General features: G+C 50.3%; 1 protein-coding gene across 2 annotated transcripts in view; it reads right to left on the bottom strand.

Moving 5' to 3' along the window:
• Window positions 1–1,182: 1,182 nt before the first annotated feature.
• The window catches only part of PMP22 (peripheral myelin protein 22), a 32,904-nt gene continuing 11,478 nt past the window's right edge, over window positions 1,183–22,608 (bottom strand). For both annotated transcript variants that reach the window (XM_019413396.2, XM_019413395.2), the window contains exons 4-5: window positions 11,055–11,195; window positions 1,183–2,552 (exon numbers count right to left, since the gene is read on the bottom strand). In XM_019413396.2, the coding sequence (XP_019268941.1) occupies window positions 2,389–2,552; window positions 11,055–11,195 (305 nt within the window). In that variant the 3' untranslated portion in view covers window positions 1,183–2,388. The remainder of the gene's footprint in view (window positions 2,553–11,054; window positions 11,196–22,608) is intronic.

The following is a 22,608-nucleotide window of genomic DNA, read 5'->3' as shown; positions in this document are numbered from 1 at the left end:
GGATCTGCATTTAATAAGCTTCCCAGGTGATTCATCAGCACACTGAAGTCTGAAAAGACCCGTAGAGGCTTTCAGATCCATCAAGGCAGGTGGGGGCCAGCACAGACAGAAGGAATCCAAATCTCTGGGGCGGCCCCCCGCATGGGAGATTCTCGCGTTGGGCCTGATATTGACAATCCCTCAGAAGAATCGAGATCTCCTCTCGGTACACCCCAATCGTCACATCTGTGATAATCACTGATTTGCTTTCGAATTACTGATCACTGTGCTAAGCACGTCACATATTTCATCTTTTTCCTGTCTACCATCCCATAAACTTGGCCTTGGCATCATCTTACAGGTGAGGACGTGGGATCCTAGAGTCGTAATAACCTGTCCAGCCTCCTACAGCAGGTAAGGGGCAAAGGGCAGGTTCAAACCTAAGGTGCCTAATCTGTGTGCTCTTCGCTACCGTATGGCTGTCTGCATACGCCTCTTCGCGAAACCATCACCCTTTGCGATTAAGAAGTATGCGATCCTTTCTTGATCCCTGGTGCCCAGTTTCACACAGATGCGCAATGAGAACTGGGAAAATACCGAACGCACCGGGAGCTCGATGTATCTCGAACGCGCAATAACACGTCAACGGGTAAACGTGGCTATGAGCCAGACGCAGCCCAAAAACCTGGAGCTAGACGGCACGGTCGGCCCTCTCCCTCCCTCAGGACCACACGCAGAGCGGGAGCTCTGTTGGTGCTAACATCTCACCTGAAAGCCCAGCCTCAAGTCACCAACTTGTCGCCTTTCCACTATCAACACATCTCCCCTCCTTGTACACGTTACGGTCTGTGTCGCTCACGCCAACGTTCCCCGAACGTTAGGTTGACGCAGCCGTGACACGCCCCCTGGTCCCCGTGCGGGTCACCAGAGGACAGCGAGAGACAGAGAGAGGGAGCTGAGCTAAATGAACACGCAAGCCCCTTCCGGTCCATGTCCAGTTTCTGTTTCGGCTGCAATTCCTGTTCTCCCTCAGTCAGGAGACATCTGCACAGGCTTACGGAAGGCATACGGTGCTCCCTGTGGCCGGTTAGGGAGCCCAGACCACGAGCTCAGCCTTGCTCTCTGCTACGGCTCTAAAGTGCACCGCCCCCCCCCACCCCCCGCGCGCGCGCCGAGGTCCCCACAAAATCCCAAGAGAGATCGTTGAGTTACTCTGATGTTTATTTGAATGCATCTTAGTCCACACTCGGTATAAAATCAGAAAAAGCCAAGCCAAAAAAAAAAAAAAGGAAAAGAAAAGAAAAGAAAAAAAGAAAAAAAAAACAGGTCTGGAGTCTTAGCATCAGAAGGGCACCTTATATACAGGTACAGTCGGTGGCCAATACAAGTCATTGCCAGACAGTCCTTGGAGGCAGAGAACAGTCTAGACCCAGAGGAGTCCTGGGAATGCACGGTCCCGAGGGGTCTAGAGGCTGGTCCCGATGCTCCGACCGTAAGAAAAATGTGGGAGCAGTAAACGCTGTGTTTATTATTTATTTATTATTGTCATAACTGCAGCCTCGCTAGGTACAAAAGCAGTTATAAACCATTTATATGACACAGAATTACTCAGGTGTCCATCCTACTTTATGTCGTAAAACCGTTAATTGAATTTCCAGTGAGTAGTTTAGACGATTAGTGATAATAAGGAATGGTAAATCCATAGCACCATTTCATAGGTTTGCTGTCACCGATTTCTCATCTAGACGTGCGGCTGAGACACTCACGGCCAAGGGCAAGTGTTCCAAAGCCGAGGGCTCCAGTTTGGGGGTTCTGTCCATGGCTTCGCATGGAGGTGCGGGCGGGACCTGTCTCTGCGCGACGCACCGGGTCGCCCGCCAAGCAAAAGGGCTTCTGGCCAGTCGGGGCTCCCACCCACGCTTTGGTTTTCTGAATGAGGTGGAGTGAAGGGAGGTATCTACTTTCCGATAAAAGGGAAGGGGCAAGATGGGAAGTATTTTACGTCCGGGCCAAACAAAAAGAACAACAAAACAGAACAAAAGAACAGAGCTCCGTTATACGGTTAGGAGGTAAAAGTTCCTTAGCTACTTCTTTAAGATTCAACACAAGGCTGATGGTCAACATAAAAAGCGAACGATACTATGTACATATATGTAAAAAGTGTTATAAATAGGTTTTATAAACCATAGATATTATATACATCTTGAGTCAACACGAACCCCCCCCTCAACTGCTTTCTGTTTGATTTGGTTTGAGTTTGGGTTTTTTTGGCTAGCTCTTTTGTTTGGATGGTTGGTTTGGGTTGGGTTTTTTTCTTTCTTTCTCTTTTTTTTTTTTTTTTTTTTCTGGTTTCCTTCCTCCCTTCCCCCGATGTACGCTCAGTGCCTCAGACCAAACCGTCTGGGCACCTCATTCGCGTTTCCGCAAGATCACGTAGACGACGCCGCTGAGAAGGGCCAGAGGGAAGGCCACCCAGGCCAGGATGTAGGCAAAGCCGTAGGAGTAGTCAGAGTTGAGATGCCACTCTGGGTGCCTCACCGTGTAGATGGACGCTGCACTCATCACACACAGACCTGGGGAAAGACAGGGACAGGTAGGGGGAGGGAGGCGGGGAGGGGCCCCCCTGTCCACCTCCCCGCTGCAGATTCCACAGGACTCCGGACACCTGCCCACACCATTTCCTCTCTCTTGACACACACACACACACACACACACACACACACACACACATACACACACATACCAGGAAGAAGGTCACCCAATCTTCCGCAGATAACGCTGTGCTCAAAGAGCATGTCTGAGGGGCGCCTGGGGGGCTCAGCCAGCTAAGCAATCGATCAACTCTTGATTTCGGCTCAGGTCACAATCTTGCGCAGTTCAGGGGTTCAAGCCCCGAGTCAGGCTCTGTGTTGACAGCGTGGAGCCTGCTTGGGATTCTGTCTCCTTCTTTCTCTGCCCCTCCCCCCTCTCGCTCTCTGTATCTTTCTCAAAATAATAAGTAAGTAAATAAACTTAAAAAAAAAAAGAAGAAGAAGAAAAGGGGCACTTGGGCGGCTCAGTCTGTTGGACGTCTGACTCCAGCTCAGGTCATGATCTCACAGTTCGTGGGTTCAAGCTCTGTGTCCGGCTTTGTGCTGGCAGCTCAGAGCCTGGAGCCTGCTTCGGATTCTGTACCTCCCTCTCTCCCCACCCCTCCCAAAACTCACACACTGTCTCTCTCAAAGATTTAAAAAATTAAAAGAAGAAGGAGAAGGAGAAGAAGAAAAGCAGCTCTGATTCTGGATCTGGCAGCAGGGAAGGGTCTCGAAGATACAGAAACAGGGGAAAGAATCTGCTCTCTGCTTCTGATCGAGGGGACCCAGACCAGCATCTCCAAGGTCGCTTGTCATCTTTTCTGCCCTATTTCTCTTCCTCGGACTGTTGCCAACGCCTCGTCGACAGAAGGATGTGGCCAGCAAGAATTCGACTCACAAGATAAACCCACCTAGCACTCTCCAGGGAGGGTTGGGCATGGGAGCGCCTGGAAACCCGTAAAGTACTGTTCAAATGGGTGGTGATGTTATCTGAACCGGTAAAGCGAAGGGGCACTTGGCCACGATCTGAATTGTGCCAGGGCAAGAGCACTGGGGTCCAGGCAGACCCCAGAGCCCCTTGGCAGGACTTCCACTCAGGAGACCAAGCAAGCAATGCCAACGGGCACCGTTAGGCAGACAGAGGATACAGAGAGAGGAAAAAGAAGAGGGGGGGTAGGATATGAGTGGGAAGCCGAGAGAGGAATCTATCAAGCTCCATTGCACCCGGTCCCTTCTAACAGTTCCTGGTGCCCTCAAGGTCGGGTCTGAACCCCCAAGAGTGCAAGATTATCGGGTCGAGAGATAAATCAGGTGGCCCTTCCCCTGCCCACCTCTGCAGCCCTTTGGTGTGGGACTCTTGAAGCAGGCAAGTTCAAGAGCGATGGTCCGCGCCCACAGTGACAGTCAGCATCCCCCTGCAGGGAGGGGTCCCGCGATGTCAGCACCCCAGCCTGGCGCCCCACAAAGCCCGCTCTGTTCCCTCTGTTCCCTCCTGAAAACAGGGTCTTTGAGAGGCTCTGAGTGACTCTATTATAAACCCAGCGTGCTATGTGGGATTCCTGTGGTTCCAAAGCTCCCAATGTCCCAGACCACCTACATCTAACCTCCCTGCTATTTCACTGGACACTGTAAACTTTGTTTGAACAAAGCACGTAAGTGGGAATATACCACATTCGCCACCCTGATAAGACCGTCCTTCTCCCAGTCAGAGGAGAAAGCTCCCACTTGAGTGGCCCCTGTTGAGAAGGCCACACAATAGTCCCGCAGCTCCCGCGGGATCGGATCCAGGACCGGCTACCTACAGAAAGTTAGGGGGACAGCGCGGATGCCCGGGGTAGAGGGAAAACCAAGGGCCGGCAAACTGCCATTCGAGGGCTCTGCTGGGAACGCACTTTATTTGCCCTGGTGTCCGCGATCCCCGATTATCTTCCCCAACGGCTCCGTGGCTGACCTCCGCAAGGTGCAAATTCTTGTCTTCAAGAAATACTTGAACTTCAAGAATACCGAAGTTGTCTCTCGGCCGATACCCGGCTACCTCCTGGGGGCAGGGCTATAGAAAGACAAGTGTGACCCAGGGAACAGAGTGCCAAAAGGCCAGGCCCATGCTTGTCATGCTGGCGAGGCTTCCGAATGGGGCCCGCGTCTACCCAGCACGGGCAGGAACAAAGCCGCAGTGGCTGTGCAGACCAGCTGTGCCCAGATTTCACCAGCAGAGAGCACACGTTCCGTCGGCGACCACGGGGGACAGGGGGAGGCAGGACACCCAAGTGCGGTGACTCACTAGACGGCCTCGTCTGTAGGGTATCCGTCGAGGAGTATCTCGGGGGTTAAATGACCTTGAGCTTCGCTGCCACGAGCCACCGGCTGAGACGCTCGCAAAGCCAAAGAGCAGATATACGCTTCGTAATTACGGTCGTCGGGAGACTGATGCTTTAGGGTATACGCGACGACAAGGCGGTCTGCGTGTAGTGCCATAGCGGTGCCCTGGAACACGGGGAGTTAATGCCATACGACAGACCTCCCAATGTCACACAGGTGTTCCCATAAATGGGCGGTCCCCATAAAGTCGCTTTCTCAATGACCTGTAGGTGGGGGCGTGGTGATGAAGGTCCTCCCCACCCCCCCACCTCGTGGGGAAGGTGAGGGAGGTTGCGGTCACACCAGCAGTGTCCTGCCTTCTCCAAGGACGAGCGGCGTGTGCCCCGGCAGTGACAGGGATGCCCTGGGAGGGGCCCGAGTCTGGGAGGGCAGGCAGCTGTGAGTGGGGGACTCTGACCCTCTCCAGACAACACAGAAGAGCTGGCCACTCAAGAGTCTATCCCCGTCACGGGGCGCCTGGGTGGCTCAGTCAGTAAGTGTCCGCCTCTGGGTTTCGGCTCAGGTCACAATCTCGTGGCTTTGTGGGTTCAAGCCCTGCGGAGGGCTTTGTGCTGACAGCATGGAGCCTGCTCGGGATTCTCTCTCTCTCTCTCTCTCTCTCTCTGCCCCTCCCCTGCTCGTGTGCTCTCTTGCTCTCTCTCTCTCAAAATAAATAAACTAACTTAAAAGAGAGAGAGAGAGCGTGTGGACATCAGTGACCTCTGCGGAAGCTGTTCATTGGAGGGCCCGGAGCGGAAGCCTGAAAGAAGTTGCTAGAAAGCACGCAGCGGGGGGGGGGGGGGGTTGAGTTGCCTTGTGGCGATGGTTGGATGAGTGAACACCTGTGAGTCACATCCCCCCACCTCCATCCTGAGGGTGACAAAATGTCGTGGGAAGAGGCTAGAGGGTCCATTCCTCTGAAAGCGTTGGGCTCTCTGTCGGACCCACACAGAGCCTTCTCTGCACTGCCGGGCCGGTTTCCGCTTTCGGCCCCCAAATGCTGCTTAGAAAATCACCCCCACAGCATTACTGGCTTCTGACCTGGGCACGGCTGGAGTAGCATCTGAAACAGTTCATCCCTCTTTTTTTTTTAATTTATTTATTTTGGGGGTGGGGGGAGTATGAGAGAGAGAGCACAAGCAGGGGAGGGACAGGGAGAGAGAAAGAATCCCAAGCAGGTTCTGAGCTGTCTGCACAGAGCCCAACGTAGGGCTCGATCCCACAGACCGTGAGATCATGACCCAAGAGGAAATCAAGAGTTGGCCGCTTCACCGACGGAGTCTCCCAGGTGCCCCTGGTTTAGTTCATTCCTAAGTGGGGGTTTCTAAATGTGGTGTCTGACCACAGCTGCCTTTGAGCCCCTCGGAACAGGGAGGGCATCGTGCTTTTATGCATCCCCAAAATCCTTTCGTTCTAAAGCCCTAGGTCTCTATCAGTCTGTTTGACGAAACAAACAGAACAAACAGAAATCCTCCCTCGGGAGTCCCCTTTGACCGGGTTTTCTGTTCCTCTTAATCACAATAAATAGTAAGCTATACACACGTGACCCGAGTTCGCGGCAAGGGAACACAATTATCCAGTAATCCAACAAGCGGGTTATTCAGGGCCTTCTACGGAGCCTTCGATGCACGGAGCTCGGTGCCGGGCGTCAAGTAACGAAATCAGTCAAAACGTGCATCTGTCTTTCGGGTCTGTACTTCTGCGAATTTCCTGATGTTCTCCCATCGAGGGCAACCCAGCCCAACAGAGCTAGGGCCAGGGTAAGCGCTGTCTGAGAACAGACGGCTGCAGGTTCTGGAAACAAAAAGGACTCCGAAGTCCAGACACTGATTCAGAATGGCTCTTCTCTAAGAACGGGGTTTGGAACAATCTATGGCTCCTGAGTGGGAAGAGTCATCAGCAGAGAAAGTCCAGAACAATCTATGGCTCCTGAGTGGGAAGAGTCATCAGCAGAGAAAGTCCAGTAAGACCAGACCGAGGGATAACAAAGAGCTCGATGGCCACACCAGTGGTTCCTAAGCCCTGATCAAGAGTCACCCAGGGAGCAGCCCCTCTCAAGAGCTCTCCACGGACAAAGGCTGAGCACGGGAATTTTCTAAAAGCACCTTCTTTATTCGGGGCACCTGGGCGGCTCAGTCGGTTATGTGCCCGACTCTTGATTTCAGCTCAGGTCATGATCTCACACAGTTCATGAGTTCAAGCCCCGCATTGGGCTCCAGGCTGACGGCTCGGAGCCTGGAGCCCGCTTCGGATTCTGCATCTCCCTCTCTCTCTCTCTCTCTCTCTCTGCCCCTCCCCCGATTGTGCTCTTTCTCTCTCAAAAATAAATAAACGTTAAAAAAATTTAAAAAGATGGGGTGCCTAGGTGGCTCTGTTATTAAAAAAAAAAACCCTGGGGCACCTGGGTGGCTTAATCAGTTAAGCATCCAACTTCGGCTCAGGTCATGATCTCATGGTTTGCGAGTTCAAGCCCCACATCGGGTCCTGTGCTGACAGCTCCGAGCCTGGAGCCTGCTTCGGATTCCGCGTCTCCCTCTCCCTCTGCCCCTCCCCTGCTTGTGCTCTGTCTCTCTCTCTCTCAAAAATAAACATCAAAAAACATGTTTTTATAATATAAAAAAAAAAGCAATGAACTAGATGAAGACACCTGTTGCTATATCCCCCAAAAGCAGCCAACCTGCGAAGTATGTAATCAAGGGAAGACAGCTCGTAAATGTTAAGACCTGCTAATTACGACACGCAGAAGGGAATCAGGCAGACCAATAAGCACACACAGACGTGTAATCTGGAGAAAGGCAGAGACGGCTCCCTACATGGACAGTCAGCCCCGAGAGCCCCCCACACCTTTCATCCGCCTTTCCTGCACCCTCGTGCGTGTGACCTACGAAGACCACAGCTGGATCCTTCCAAGGGAAGCGAGACAGAGGCAGCGCAGAAAGTATTGGGAGACTCAGAAAATATTCCAAGGGCTTCCGCTTAAAACAGCTCAGTGCTTTGCAGAAGCACGGAAATCTTCAAGTGAAGCCTCTTCTCCTTGAAGTTCTCAACCTGAGTGGGAGGACCCTGTAGATCAAGTTCGAATGCAACGTTTGGGGGGGTGGGGCGGGGAACCTGCGGCTCCCAGACCACCTGCTTTCAGCTCCCGCTAACTGGGGTGAACAGTTCAGAACAGAACATTCCTTAGGGCTGGTAGATTACAACTGCTACTGTGGCTTGACTTTTCTCATCCAACATGACTTTTTATTCAAACCGGGGCCGCCAGGCTGATGAACTGATAACTGAACACTGGATCCCATGATAGATAAGAAGCTACGTTGGAAGGGGAGAAATGAAGAACAAATCATGTGCTTTTAGACATAGAGGGGTTTTTTTTAATTTCTTTTTTACATTTATTTATTTTTGAGAGACAGAGAGAGAGCGCCAGTGGGGGAGGGGGAGAGAGAGAGAGAGGGAGACACAGAATCCGAAGCAGGCTCCAGGCCCTGAGCTGTCAGCACAGAGCCCGACGCGGGGCTCGAACTCACAAACCATGAGATCATGACCTGAGCCGAAGTTGGATGCTTAACTGATTAAGCCACCCAGGCACCCCAGGGTTGTTTTTTTTTTTTTTTTTTTTAATAGCAGCAGTCTAAAAGGCTTGTATCGAGTTCAGAGGCGATTCAAAACAGAGAAGTGAGGGTGCATCAGGAACTATATTTTGGAAAAAGCAGAGTTTCCGCCCTGCATTTTCCGTTCTGTAGCAACTCGGGCAGATTCTGTTGTCTCTAACCATAAGGAGGTTGCTAACTATATCGAGTCCACGTGGTATCGGAGGAAGTGTGGGCTTCTGGTTGTTCCTGCTTGAGCTGGGTGACCTTGGCTATTCATTATCCTCTCCTGATCTCAGTTTATCAGTAAAATAACACCCTTGTATAGGTCTCATATATATATACACACACATACACACACACACACGCACATATATATGCATATATGTGTGTGTATATGTGTGTGTATATATATATATTTTATGAAAGTTCTGGTTCCTAAGTCTGTATTATTCTCTTGAGGACAGATCCACTGATGCAACAGATATGATCATCAGTCGACTTGATATCGAACTGATGATCATATCTGTTGCATATATATGAATATGTGTGTGTGTGTGTGTATGTGTGTGTATATATATATATTTTATGAAAGTTCTGGTTCCTAAGTCTGTATTATTCTCTCTTGAGGACAGATCCACTGATGCAACAGATATGATCATCAGTCGACTTGATATCGAACTGATGATCATATCTGTTGCATATATATGAATATGTGTGTGTGTGTGTGTGTGTGTGTGTATGTGTGTGTGTATATATATATTTTATGAAAGTTCTGGTTCCTAAGTCTGTATTATTCTCTCTTGAGGACAGATCCACTGATGCAACAGATATGATCATCAGTCGACTTGACATTGAACTGTAAATGGTAAGCCAAAAAAAAAGAAATCTCCAGACCACGTTCCAGTTTTGTGTATTACTTTCAGAAACGGGAATGACTAATTGATAACTCTTCTTCTAACACACCTAGGAATGACACTGTACCGTATAATGAGTAACTTAATAAAACCGGCACCACTCTAGGAGCTTGGCTTGCTTGGTCGAACTAAACCTATGCAAGCAGCAAAGCCCTATTAGGTTTTCACATCCTAAAACTGCACGTACCGGAATGCCGTATTTAAGTATTTCATGAGAAGTAGCTGTCCAATTCCCCTCCTTTTTCCAGGGAAGCTGGCGGGGGGGGGGGGGGGGGTACTCTCTGGCTTCTAGAAAAGATCATCAACATCTAACCTCAGCCCGTGTCTTACCGTACGGCCGTGGGTAAGCCGTTACATCTACACTCACCAAAGACGTGTGGGCTGTTATCAACGCTCCAATGACTGCCGCTGAGCACAGGGTGGTGATTCAGCACCACGGACATTCTGACAACCAACTAAAAGAAGAGAGGACAGCCTAGCCCTCCGCCTACTCAGCCAGCCGGCATCTAGAACATCTCACAGTACAGAGATGCTCTCTGGTGCACCGGGAGCGTGTGACTTGTTAACACGGATTATAGGATCCACCACCGCATCTCTTAATTCTCTCCGGCGCCTTCTGACTCAGTCAACTGGCAGTCAATAGACAGGAAGAGAAGAGTCAGTGAAGGAAGACACTGGCCAGAATCTAGAGACAAAGTTGGAAGCTGTCACCCTCTATAAGAGAAGCTTCTCGGACTCTGCACATCGTACATACGGATAACCTATCCGGTGGGGGAACTGGAAGGTGGTTTAAGGAGGAGAGGAATAGGGCGGCTCAGTCGGTAAGCGTCCGACGTCAGCTCGGGTCGCGATCTCACGGTTCGTGAGTTCGAGCCCCGCGTCGGGCTCTGTGCTGACAGCTCAGAGCCTGGAGCCTGCTTCCGATTCTGTGTCTCCCTCTCTCTCTGCTCCTCCCCCACTCGCACTCTGACTCCCTCTCAAAAATAAACATTAGAAAATTTTTTTAAAAAAAGGAGGAGAGGAATGAGACCTCTCGCGTGTTGTCACGGCCCCATGTTAGGAAATGATGCCGTGTGGGGGGTGCCAAAGTGAAGACACCTAAGAAGGACAACAGTAAGCCAAAGCCCAGTGGAGCCCCGGAGCTGGGGTAAAGGAGAGTAAGAATGTGCCGTGGCTTCACCACTGCTTGGAGGTGGGAGACACGTATCTGAAAACAACCTCAGCCGCCCACTGGGGCCACTTTCCGTGCTGAAGGAAGGATGGTTCCTTGGGGCTTCGCACAACGTGCAGGGATACAACCCTCAAGCGTGACCTTTGCTCTACTCCTATCCTTATTAACATTCACCTCCGATGATGTGTCCAGACCGTGGCTCCGTCCCCGGTATTAGGTCTGGCTGGGTTATGGACCTTCGTTCTCGAGTCCCTAAGTCCTATTTCCCATCTACCCTGTTCCCTGGGGAGGGAGAGAGTTCTCAAATTCTAAGGTGCATGCGTAGGTACACACACACACACACACACACACACACACACCTGTACTTTATAAAAACCACCCAATGTGCAGACTCACAAACATCAGTCACTCCCCAGCCTTGGAGACCCAGGAACAGCTTCCCCCGTGGAGTTTGTCATCCCCAACTCACCGGCAAGGATCTGGAAGACTCCGGTGATGTAAAACCGGCCCCCTTTGGTGAGAGTGAAGAGCTGGCAGAAGAACAGGAACAGGGACAGAACGCTGAAGATGATCGACAGGATCATGGTGGCCTGGACAGACTGCAGCCATTCTGGAAGGGGAGAGGCACTGGGGTTAGGAGAAGTCAGCCTGAACTCAGACGATCCACTTTTGGGATACCTGCTTGCTTGTGGCCGTTTTAAGAAAGGGCTGCAAGAAAATACTAGCGTCCCGGAAAGAGGAGCTAAACTCCAGTTAAAATCTATTGAACGCCTTCCCAGTCTTTTCGCCAAGGGTCTGAGCCCCGCCCACTGCCTCTGAGCCCCGCCCACCGTCAGCTCTCTTCTTGCCCTCAGGGGCTTGCCAATTGGAACCCCTGTCTTCCAAGCACAGTTCAAAACCACCGTCCAAAATATCAGCACCCCCCACCCCCGCAAGGAGAGGTGGAGATCGTGGGGCTGCCTGGGAAGAACAAACAGTGCTGGTCAGAGCCAAAGCCAATTCTGCAGGAAACTGGAAGAAAATGCTGAGGGAGAAGACCCTGCAGCGAAAACCCATTTGCTCAGCCGAGCTGGATCTTGGCCGATCTCGATCCTACTCATGAACCTCAGCGCAGAGCAGCCCGTGCTCCGACAGGTCACCGGGTGGGACGCTGGACGACAGTTCCGCATCTTTGTTGAATGCCTGACCCGCCCCCCCTCCCCCAAGCCTCGGATCAAATCTCCACGCTTCCGACTAAACTTCAGGCGGAAAAGAGAATTCTGTAGTTCACCATCTATGGTAAAATAGTGCCATTTCCGGAAGGAAAGGAGAGGAGACGGCCTGGGTTCAGCCTACGGAGGGAGCCTACGGTGTCCTACTCGAAGACCCGCATGTGGCATTGCCCGCCTGTCACCCGCGTCCCTTCTTCCAAGTGCCAAAGAAATCACCGGGGTGGGTGCTCCTCTACACAAGGCAAAGCAACTGGAGAAGCCACAGGGCCTTATCTTCTCCGCTCAGTAACTGGCTACTTCGTAAAGGCTTAGAAAAACACACACTGCTGCTTAACGCGGTACTCAACGCTACGAAAGCTGCATGATTTATAGTCAGTCACTGAATAAGATGAACCTGGGTTGAGTTACCAAGAGATCATGGCAGAATCTTAAGGGTGTTGGCTGGGTTAACTGTCACCGGAGTTTCAGCATAAGACTTTTCCAGACACGGTTGGAAGAAGTGTCAGATCCGGATCAACTAATCCAGCTCCTTCGTACGGAAAGAGATTTCCGGAGATGTTTGGATGGGCCCAACTGGGCACGATCAAACCTGAGAGGCCCTTGATTCCAGTCTAGCATCCTTTTCACCGTGACAGAACATATGCTTCTTTTGTGTTTTCAGTCTCTGTGTCAACTCAGGTAGGAAAAAGATGTCCCGGGTTGGGTGCCATCTTTCTCCAGCATATTTAGTCCCTCTAGGTGAGCCTGCCATGAAGTCAATGTTGCCGGAATACTGTCTTTTCGAGAGTAAACCAATTATCCGGGACTCTGGTAGGGGAGTCTGGAAACACAAAGATACGTGAGACCCAAATCCAGAACTGAAAACAGTGATTCAGTTTTGCTGGGAAACGTTCTTCAGTTTCCCTCCCAGGGAGCATGGCTGATGCAGACAGTACCCTGGATTTCCTCCCCCAGTTCTGAAATCTTTACCCCCCACTAACCCCTAACAACAGACCTCACACTTCGAGAAGACCTCAAATCTTTGACATTAAATCTACACGAAGAGGAAAGATCCCTTAGAATTAATAAGGGAACTTAAAGCCTTCTCGAGAACTTCTTTTACCAATAATTTGAGCGTTAGTCCCAACCCCATTACAATGGGGGGCTACTGCCGTACGTGGGCAAATCAGATCAGAATCCAGGGGTCAAGGAAGGTGTTATTCGATGAGCATTTGTTGAACATCTATTGCTGCGAGCCCAGCTCTCAGGTTGGCTCTGGGAGATACAGAGTTGAAGAAGAAGCTTTTCAATCATAAGTACAATAAATAAATCACATATATGAAGATAGTCCAGTCAAATCACCGATCACAATACACGTGAATGGGTTCGAGTCCCTCGTTGACACAGAATTCCACCTTGAATTACATTAATTCCTATCTATAGTCTGAGACAAGAGATACATCTCAAACAAACAATGGTAGAAACATCAAAAGATTTTTAAAAGAGGCTCCAGGCAAATATTAACAAAAAGAAAGCAATTATAGTAATCATAGCAGCAGAAAAATAAAGCAGAATTTAAATTGAAAAAGATGAGGGGTGCCTGGGTATCTCAGTTGAAGCATCCGGCTCTTGATTTCTGCTCAGGTCATGATCTCACAGTTCACGAGTTCAAGCCCTACATCGGGCTCCACACACTGGCAGTACGGAACCTGCTTGGGATTCTATTTCTCCCCGACTCTCTCTGTCCCTTCCCCGCTTGCGCAGGCACACACACGTTCTCTCTCTCTCTCTCTCAAATAAATAAACTTTAATAAATAAGTAAGTTGAAAAAGATGAAAGGGGCCAAAGAGAGATACTTCCTAGTGAAGAAAGATCCAGTTTACCATAAGGAAATGGCAGTCATAAACCTTTATGCATATAATAACACATCCTGGAAAATGTATAAAGCAAAAGATAATTGGAATACGAGAAGATATTGACAAAGTCACAATCACGGTGAAAGACTTTGGCACACTTCTCTCAGAATAGATAAATCAACTAGCAAAAAACAAAAACAAAAACACAGGAGCAGAGAGATTACTCATAACAGGGCTAACAAATTCAACTTAGTAGATATATAGCAAATTTGCATCCAGATAATAAAGACCGTGAATTATTTTCAAACGCACGAGGAACAGTCTTACACACTCCGTATCAGGCATCAAAAAAATCTCAATAAATTTCAAAGGAAGCAGAAATCATACCGGCACAACTTGAGGCAAACACAAAGTAGAAATTAAAAACAAACTGGCCAAGATAACGTTGGAAATTTAAAAAATGGTATCCGGACAGAGAAATCGAGACAAAAACCAAAACTTTCTTCAGCAAGGATTGCCACTGTACCACGTGACAAATCTATAGGCGGGTGGCCCAAGCAATACTTAGCATTTAATGGACACCCTTAGAACAATTACTAAACAATAAAAAATAATGACAAAGAATGAACTTTCAACTCAAGAAATTAGAAAAGGAATAATGAATCCAGAATCAGTGGACTCATTACTGAGAAGGCCAGAGATTAATAGAATTTAAAAATGACAAAAATACAACTGATTAAAGAATCATGTTCTTTGGGGAATCCAAAGAACATGGGGAATCCATGTTCTATTGGAATCAATAAGGCAGACAAATTTTACTAAATCACACAGAAGACGTGCTAAAGACACAGAAACATATTATGTCCCCAGACAGAAACACTCAAAGTCATAAAGACGCCGCTTTTCCCCAAAGCAATCTACAAGTTCAATATTATCCTAAATAATATCTCAGCCAGAACGTGACACGTGCTTTAACAACTTATCTAAAGGGCAATAAAGCAACAAGAGCCAAAACATGTTGAACCAAACACAAAAACAACAGGAAAAAACAAAAAGAGACAAACAAAAACAATGAGGCAGAACATCACCTACCAGATATCAAACATATATATATATATATGTATATACAACATATATACATGTATTATTATATATGCATACATAGTATGATTATAACCATAAATTATATAATATATATTTTTATGTTGCTATATTTATATTAGATTACACTATATAGCTTATGCTACAAGCTTATATTATACTTATACAGTTTTAGCAGCTCAAACAATGTGGTATTAGCCATGAAAGAAAAATAAAACAACAGGACAGAATTAAGACTTTGTGAGTACACCTGTGAATTTAGTATATAATAAACACAACATACAACTCAGTAGGGAAAGGATAGAACAGATACCAAGCGGTGTTGGCCATCCATTTGTCAAAAAACCCAAGTAGATCTCTAGCTCACATCATCCACAAAATTCAATTCCAGAGGCATCAAAAGGCTCAGTGTAGAATTATAAAGCCACGGAGACACGCGATTCACAAAAGAGAAATACGAACAGCCAATAAACATATTTGATGGTGCTCAACTTCATTAGCAACCGGGAAAACACAAGTGAAATCCAGAAGGGATGTGATGCCAATGTTCACCTATCACACTGGCTGAAATCAAGACGACTGATAATGTCAACAGAGTGCACGTATGAGAGATACGTCTGTATACCGTTCAGAGGGATGATAATATAATAATTGTTCTGTGCCCAGCAATTTGGCAGAATCCATTTGAATTTTTAAATGTCAGGGTGCCTGGGTGGCTCAGTCGGTTGAGCGTCCGACTCTTGATTTTGGCTCAGGTCATGATCTCACTGTTTGTGGGACTGAGCCCTGCATTGGGCTCTGTGCTGATAATGTGGACCGAGCCTGCTTGGGATTTTCTCTCTCCCCCTCTGTATGCCCCTCCCTGACGCGTGCCCTCTCTCTCTCTCTAAGTAAATAAATAAACATTTAAAAAAATAATAAAAAAATAAAACTTTAAATGCCAATACCACGACCCCACGGTTTAATCACTACATCCCGGATAAACATTTAAACATAGGCTCCAAGAGAAATGAATAAGGATGCTCGCTGTGGTACCACTCTTCGGAGTGGAAATAAATTAAGGTAAATCCTTGCAATGGAATGTTCTGCAACAGTTAAAAAATCATGAGTTAGAAAATGAATAACCACTGAAAAGCCCTCAAGACAACGAAAAGACTCAGGTGTACACACGACGTGATGTCATTGTGTAAATACACACCAAAACACTATATATGCGCAAATGCGCACGCACAGGTGTGAACACGCGTGTGTGTGTGTGTGTGTGTGTTCATTGAAAAAAGAGCCAAGGACGTGCCAGATTGATATCAACGATTGCCCCAGGAACTAGAGCTGGAATGGAGAAGAGTTTGTCTTCTGTCAAGGTCTATACTGTTTTGGGGGCGCCTGGGTGGTTCAGTCGGTTAAGCGTCCGACTTCAGCTCAGGTCACGATCTGACGGTTCGTGAGTTCGAGCCCCGTGTCGGGCTCTGAGCTGTAGAATTAGCTCAGAATCTGTCAGCAGGTAGCCCACTTCATATCTTCTGTACCCTTCTCTCTCTGTCCCTCCCCCACTCGTGCTCTGTCTCTCTTTTTCTCTCTCTCAAAAATAAATAACCATTAAAGCTATTTTTTAAATGATCTCTATCAGTTGGTTTATTTTTAATACGGAGAATACTCTCATGTAATCTTTGAATAAACTGAAACTAATTTAAAAGATCACAAGGTAAAGAAAACCTCGGAGGCCCCAATAAGTGAGGATTCCGAAACTCAAAGAATGGCTGGAATCTGGACAGGACCAGTTTTCCACCTGCAAAGAGTAAAGGGACTTCACATTTCTTCAAATGCCATCAAATCAGAAGCCACATGTTGACAGAAGGGAAAAAACAGCGCTGAGCCAGGAGGGAGAAGTTTGCGTTCCAGCCCCAAACAGGCCGGCTGAAGGTTCGAGAGCCTGGTCAGTATTGTTCCAAAGGAAGCCGATGATGTCCTGAGGGGATTCTGAAGTTCACAGGACATTGGTCCAGAGCCAGAATCCTTCATCTGGACTGGACTAGACCCACGGCAGACAGTAATGGAGAGCAGGTATCTATGCTCCTGGCATGGCAGGTGTTCGATCCTCTATGAGGATATATGAAGCCTGACCACCCAGTGGTCATTCAGTCCAGTTACAAAGGCCCAGGGGACGGCTCTGTCACCCGCTTCTGCTGACCGCCCCCTTCACTACCACTTGCCATGTTTGGGGCTCTGAATTTTTCTTCTCTAACATGACGTACAATCTCGTAGAGCGGTCGCAAGGATCAAACAAGCTGATATAAAAGATCTGTCAAAAGACGACACAAATAACCCGATTTAAAAAGCCGATGTTGGGGCGCCTGAGTGGCTCAGTCAGTTAAGCGTCTGACTCTTGATCTCCGCTCAGGTCATGATCTCACGGTTTATGAGTTCAAGCCCCATGTCAGGCTTTGTGCTGGCAGCACAGAACCTGCTTAGAATTCTCTCTCCCTCTGTTTCTGCCCCTACCCTACTCATGCTCTTTCTGCCCCCTACTCTACTCACACTCTCTCTGCCCCTACCCTACTCATGCTGTCTCTGGCCCCTCCCCTACTCATGCTCTCTCTGGCCCCTCCCCTACTCATGCTCTCTCTGGCCCCTCCCCTACTCATGCTCTCTCTGTCCCCACCCTACTCATGCTCTCACTGCCCCCTACTCTGCTCATGCTCTCTCTGCCCCTACCCTACTCACGCTGTCTCTGGCCCCTCCCCTACTCATGCTGTCTCTGGCCCCTACTCTACTCATGCTGTCTCTGCCCCTACCCTACTCATGCTCTTTCTGCCCCCTACCCTACTCACGCTCTCTCTGCCCCTACCCTACTCATGCTCTCTCTGGCCCCTCCCCTACTCATGCTCTCTCTGGCCCCTCCCCTACTCATGCTCTCTCTGCCCCTACCCTACTCATGCTGTCTCTGCCCCTACCCTACTCATGCTCTTTCTGCCCCCTACCCTACTCACACTCTCTCTGCCCCTACCCTACTCATGCTGTCTCTGGCCCCTCCCCTACTCATGCTGTCTCTGGCCCCTCCCCTACTCATGCTGTCTCTGGCCCCTACCCAACTCATGCTCTCTCTCGCTCTCTCTCAAAATAAATATATAAACTTAAAAAAAAAAAAAAGCTGATGTTGAAGATCAGGGTAAGTAAGCATTTACAGACTGTTCCAGGGTTCTGGGGGTACCTCCATCCGGGTGACTCCAGTCATGATAAGGGGGGGACCACAGGGCTCACACCAGCCATTTTATTAGGGGACCAACCAGAACTCCAAAGTATCCTGGAACAACGTTGACATCAATCCAGAATATCTCACTTTCAGCTCAGAGTCCCGCAGACTATTTGTAAAGAGTCAGATGGTCCACATTGTTGGCTTTGCAGGCCACACGTACGGTCTCGGCAGCAACCATCGGGCTCTGCCATCTAGCACCAAATCGGTCTTGGCCAATGTGTACGTTTCATCCGATGAGGCCTTACGTACAAAATCAGGGAGCGGTGGGCCAGGTCCGGCCCGCAGCCTCTACGTGGCCAAGCTCTGCTATCGCAAAGCCAATCAGACGTACAGGAAATCATGCTTAGGGTGGAGGGACGTCTGATACAAGGCACAGAGCTATCAATGACGCATCGATGTCAGACAGAAAGCCTGATTTATATGGAGCACGCCTAACGTCAGGCCAACAGGCCAAGTGACAGATCCGCACCCCCATCCCGGCCCCAGCGCGGGGACACGCTGTCTCTCAAACTGCAAGCTGAGCCCACGTTGGGCACCCACAGTCTTCCTCACTCGGTGGCTGGCCCCCAAGTGGATACCCGGTAAATCCTGGCAGAACTCCGGCGACAGTGTTTGGGGCAGAGCACAGGGATTTAAAGCCCTAAAAACTCTTTGGAGACCTTGTTCTAATGAGAGTGCCGCGTCCAAGAGCTTTTGGACGGGTTGCGGATGTGGGCCGCGGAGGCAGGCCGACCCAGCGTCCCCGGCAGAGAAGGGCAAGCTTGAGTTACTCCGCGATCAAAGCTCGCTTCAAGGTCAGATTCCTGCTGCCGGGGCAGCTAAGCAATGAAGGAAATACATCTGCCCCCGCAGCTGTATTCTTAGCCGGGGCCTGGAGTCCAGTGAGTTACGGGCTCAGAAAGGATGAGGCGCTTTTCAAAGCACCAGATCATCTGGGCCCTTCTGCGGCTTTCATTACCGGCACAGAGTCAGTCCCCTGCCTCTCTCGTCCCCTGCCCACCCCCCCCCCCCGGGGTCCCTCTCTGAGCGAGGCACAAACGCTTTCTGTTTCCATCGAGAGAACAGGTTTTCTTGGAAGGGAGAGGACAGACAGCTGAGGGAAAGTCAGAGCACACACCGGGGAGGCCGTGAAAGAAACAAAGCCTCCAAGGAAGAAGCCACCAGAGGGGCTAAATCCCAAATGCAAGAGATGCGACAGGCACGTGCACACCTGGGCAGAAGGCTGGGCTGTTTGCAACAGCACGTGACCAACAAGGCCGGGCTCTGCGCCCTCAGACCGCCCCGCCCACAGCCACCACACAAATTGCCATTTTCCTCATTTGTCACTATGAATGCCATTCCAGGAATAGCTGACACGCCGAGGGGCCTCTATGCTGAACAACGTGGCCTTTGCCCTTAAGGCTTCATCCACCCGCTGGAGCACCTGCACGGCCCCCCGCGTGGGTCTACACCCTGGCGGGGGGGGGGGGGGGGTCTACACCCACACAAGAGGATACAGAACCGCCCAATATGGAATCGTGGGGGCCTGTTAATTAGAGCAAACGAGCGAACACGCCCATGTCAAGCAGGTGGAAAGAAACTTCGGGTCAAGGTGTTCCTGCTTAAGCCTCATTAACTGGCTCAGGGGTGGACAGAGGAACCACTCAAACTGGGGTTTGAGACCACAGTTTCATTCTGCTAACGAGACCTTGGGTTCCAAAAGGGAATGTAATATGGCACAAAGGATACCAGCAAACACTTAAGGCGGCTTAGGTTTCCTTTGGAAAATGCTCCGGCTGGAAAAGTCTGGAAACTACAGGATCAGGTGAGGCTAGGCTGTGTCCCTCGAAGAATTATTGTGCTCTCTCTCCCTCTCTCTCTTTGTGCCTCTCCCCCTCTCTCAAAATAAATAAATAAATATTAAAAGGAAAAAAAAAAGAGAATTGTTGTGGGACCACTTACCCACCGGTTGACTAAAAAAACAGAAACAAGGGACGGGTCCCACGGTCAAGTACGTTAAGCCCCCCCCTCGGGTGCTAATTACAACCTACAACGAAACGTTAAAGGCTAAGAGAATTCTTGCCATCAAAGAAGCAGCCCTTAGCTTTTAGTGTTCTCCGATTTTTCCAATGGACTTATCAGAAAAAAAATTTTTTTTTTTTTTTTTTTGGAGCGGACCACTTGGAAATGTTGGGTTTGGCCAGAGAAAATGGCAGCAGGGGGACAGAAAGGCATTGTGCGTGAGCTGTAGTCTCCGATTAGCCAGGAGTGTGTAAGGGGTGAGGGGGATGCCCGGGTTGTTTGCAGGATCTTTGGGTCTGAGAGGCTTTCTCTGCAAAATAATAGCCAGAAGCCCCCTCTCCTTTTGATTCCTAAAGCCTTTTCGAAAAGGCCAAGCATCGTGGCGGTCAAGAGCTAGAACAGAGCCCCTACCCCATCAATCGCGGTAATGGCCCTCCGTCACCTAGCACAACGTCCTTCTCTCCCCTGCACGCCTACCGAAATTCTCCCCAACGTCCAAAGCCCAGCTCAAAGGTCACCTCCACTCTGGACACTCCCCCACCATGTCACAAGTACACCCGGAACGAGAAGACGCTCTGGGACACGATGTGGTAGCTGCCTTTCCATGCTCACTCTATTCGGCACCCAGGGCACCTGCCCCAGATTTCCAGTTGGTTAGACAAAAGGCAAGATGCCCAGGCTACTGGGTTTTCAACTTCGACACACACGGGGAGGGGTGCGGAGAGGGTCAATGACGTGTTTGAACTCTCTCTCGCGATTTAAATGATCCTACGGCCTTTCTGTAGGTTTAAATTCACGGAAGCTGGACAGGGAAGAGGGAGCACGGTGTGAGCTTCCCCGATTCTCTGCCCGCCCACCTGGCAAGCCCACGCACCGCACCAGCTCCAGAGGGACAAGGAGAGGCTGGGTGCCTGCCTTCTACAGGCGGTACCTGAAGAATCTTCCAGCCCGGCCCTCTGCCACGAGCTACAGACTTCTCGATCCCAGTGCCTGGCCGCCAATCCCTAGTCTCAACCTAACGGCCAGCCTGAGCCCTCGAAACACAAATCGAATCCCGCCCCTCTTCTGCTTAAGATCTTTCAATGGTGTCTCACTTGTCCTTCTCAGTCTGTGGCCTCTGGGGCCCTGGCAATACGGCCCCCCAAGCCCCTCTGCCCCCATCACCTCACTCCCCTTCGTCCAGCCAGCACACTCAGTCACGCCAGACTCCTCCCCGCCTCGGGGTCTGGTCCCCTTGCCATGACCTCCTGGAATATTCTCCCTGTGGTCCTTCACGTGACAGGTCCCTCCGGTCTTGAAGTCGAGAGGGCAAGAAAGAGGCCTTTCCATAACCAGCCTCCCCCACCGTGGGTGACTTTCGAGGCCACCATCCCGTCTCCTACAGGGTCCTTTCCACCCCCCGCCCTCGTTTATTGTCTATTCTGTGCCTCCCCCAAGGACCCGTGCGCCCCACTAAAACAGAGACGTGGTCTTTCTGGCTCGGTCTGTGGGGCTGGTTTGTGGAACAGCGCCTGCCTGGTACCCAGGATGCGCTCGGTACGTTCAAAAACTAATGAAAGGATGCTGCTGTCAGCGCTTGGAAAGTGCAAGAGGTTCTCTTGAAAGGTAGTGAGTTCCCCATCACGGGCAGGATGCGCGCGTGGCGGGCGTACTGGAGTGGGGCCTGAAGTGAGGCGCGGCGGGAGAGGGGCGGACGTGATCTCCCAAGTCCTGCCCAACGCTGGGAGTGCCCGTGCGTGCCCACGATGGATGACACGCTCCGAAGGCTTCTCGCCAGACATCCTTCTCTCGGGCACCGAAAACCCACGCCCACAACCTCGCGCCACAGTACGGCCAGGCCCCGCTCCCCAGACGCAAGAGAGACGCCTTCTCGACCCTACGGAAATCCTGGGAACGCGACTTAATTTTTTCCAGAAGCGAAGACTGTGAGCGTCAAGGGCCACGTGGCTCAGGCGCGGGTTTGCACACACGTTCGGAATTAACTCCTGGATGCTGGCGGCCGACGGGGAGCTCCGGGGGCTGAAACATCAGCATTACGGCACCACCTCCCCCACCCCGGCCGCTCCCTGTCCCGCCAGGGCCTTGGCAACCCACACGGGCCTGTAAAAGCAAGAGCCATTACTTGGGCAGAGATTGTGGGTTGGTCCACGGAGCCACAAAGATTTCAAATTGCAAAACACGACCCCGTAAGGGCAGAGGGCCTCCGGTGTCCTCTAAAATCTGCCCAAGCACCGAGCCGTAGACGAGGAAATGCTCCGATGCCCTCGCCGGAATGACGATGCCACCAGATGGATAGGTCTGGAATCGTCGAAAAGACCCAGAGAACGAGTGCCCCCGAGAGGCTCAGGCTGGGGGGGCCTCGGAGACTGGTGAGGCTTAGATTGTTCTAATTCTCAATGCAAAGCATCCATCGAATGCCGCCCACGAGCTTGACTGCCACGAATTTATTGTGGCCGCCGTTGCTTGGAAGGGAAAGGAAAAGCATCGAGGGCTCATTTTCTTAGCTTGTGATCCTGGCCCCAGCCCACACTCTGGGACAGGAGGCCAGCCCGGGGTCACTGGCAAACGGGGGCACCTGTGTGCGGCGTCCTTCCTTATACACCGGAGGGGACGACGGAGGCT

Source organism: Panthera pardus, unplaced genomic scaffold, assembly GCF_024362965.1.
Source record: "Panthera pardus isolate Hobbes unplaced genomic scaffold, ASM2436296v1 HiC_scaffold_3, whole genome shotgun sequence".
NCBI classification, from domain to species: Eukaryota; Metazoa; Chordata; class Mammalia; order Carnivora; family Felidae; genus Panthera; species Panthera pardus.
This window is presented reverse-complemented; position numbering and strand designations above follow the sequence as displayed.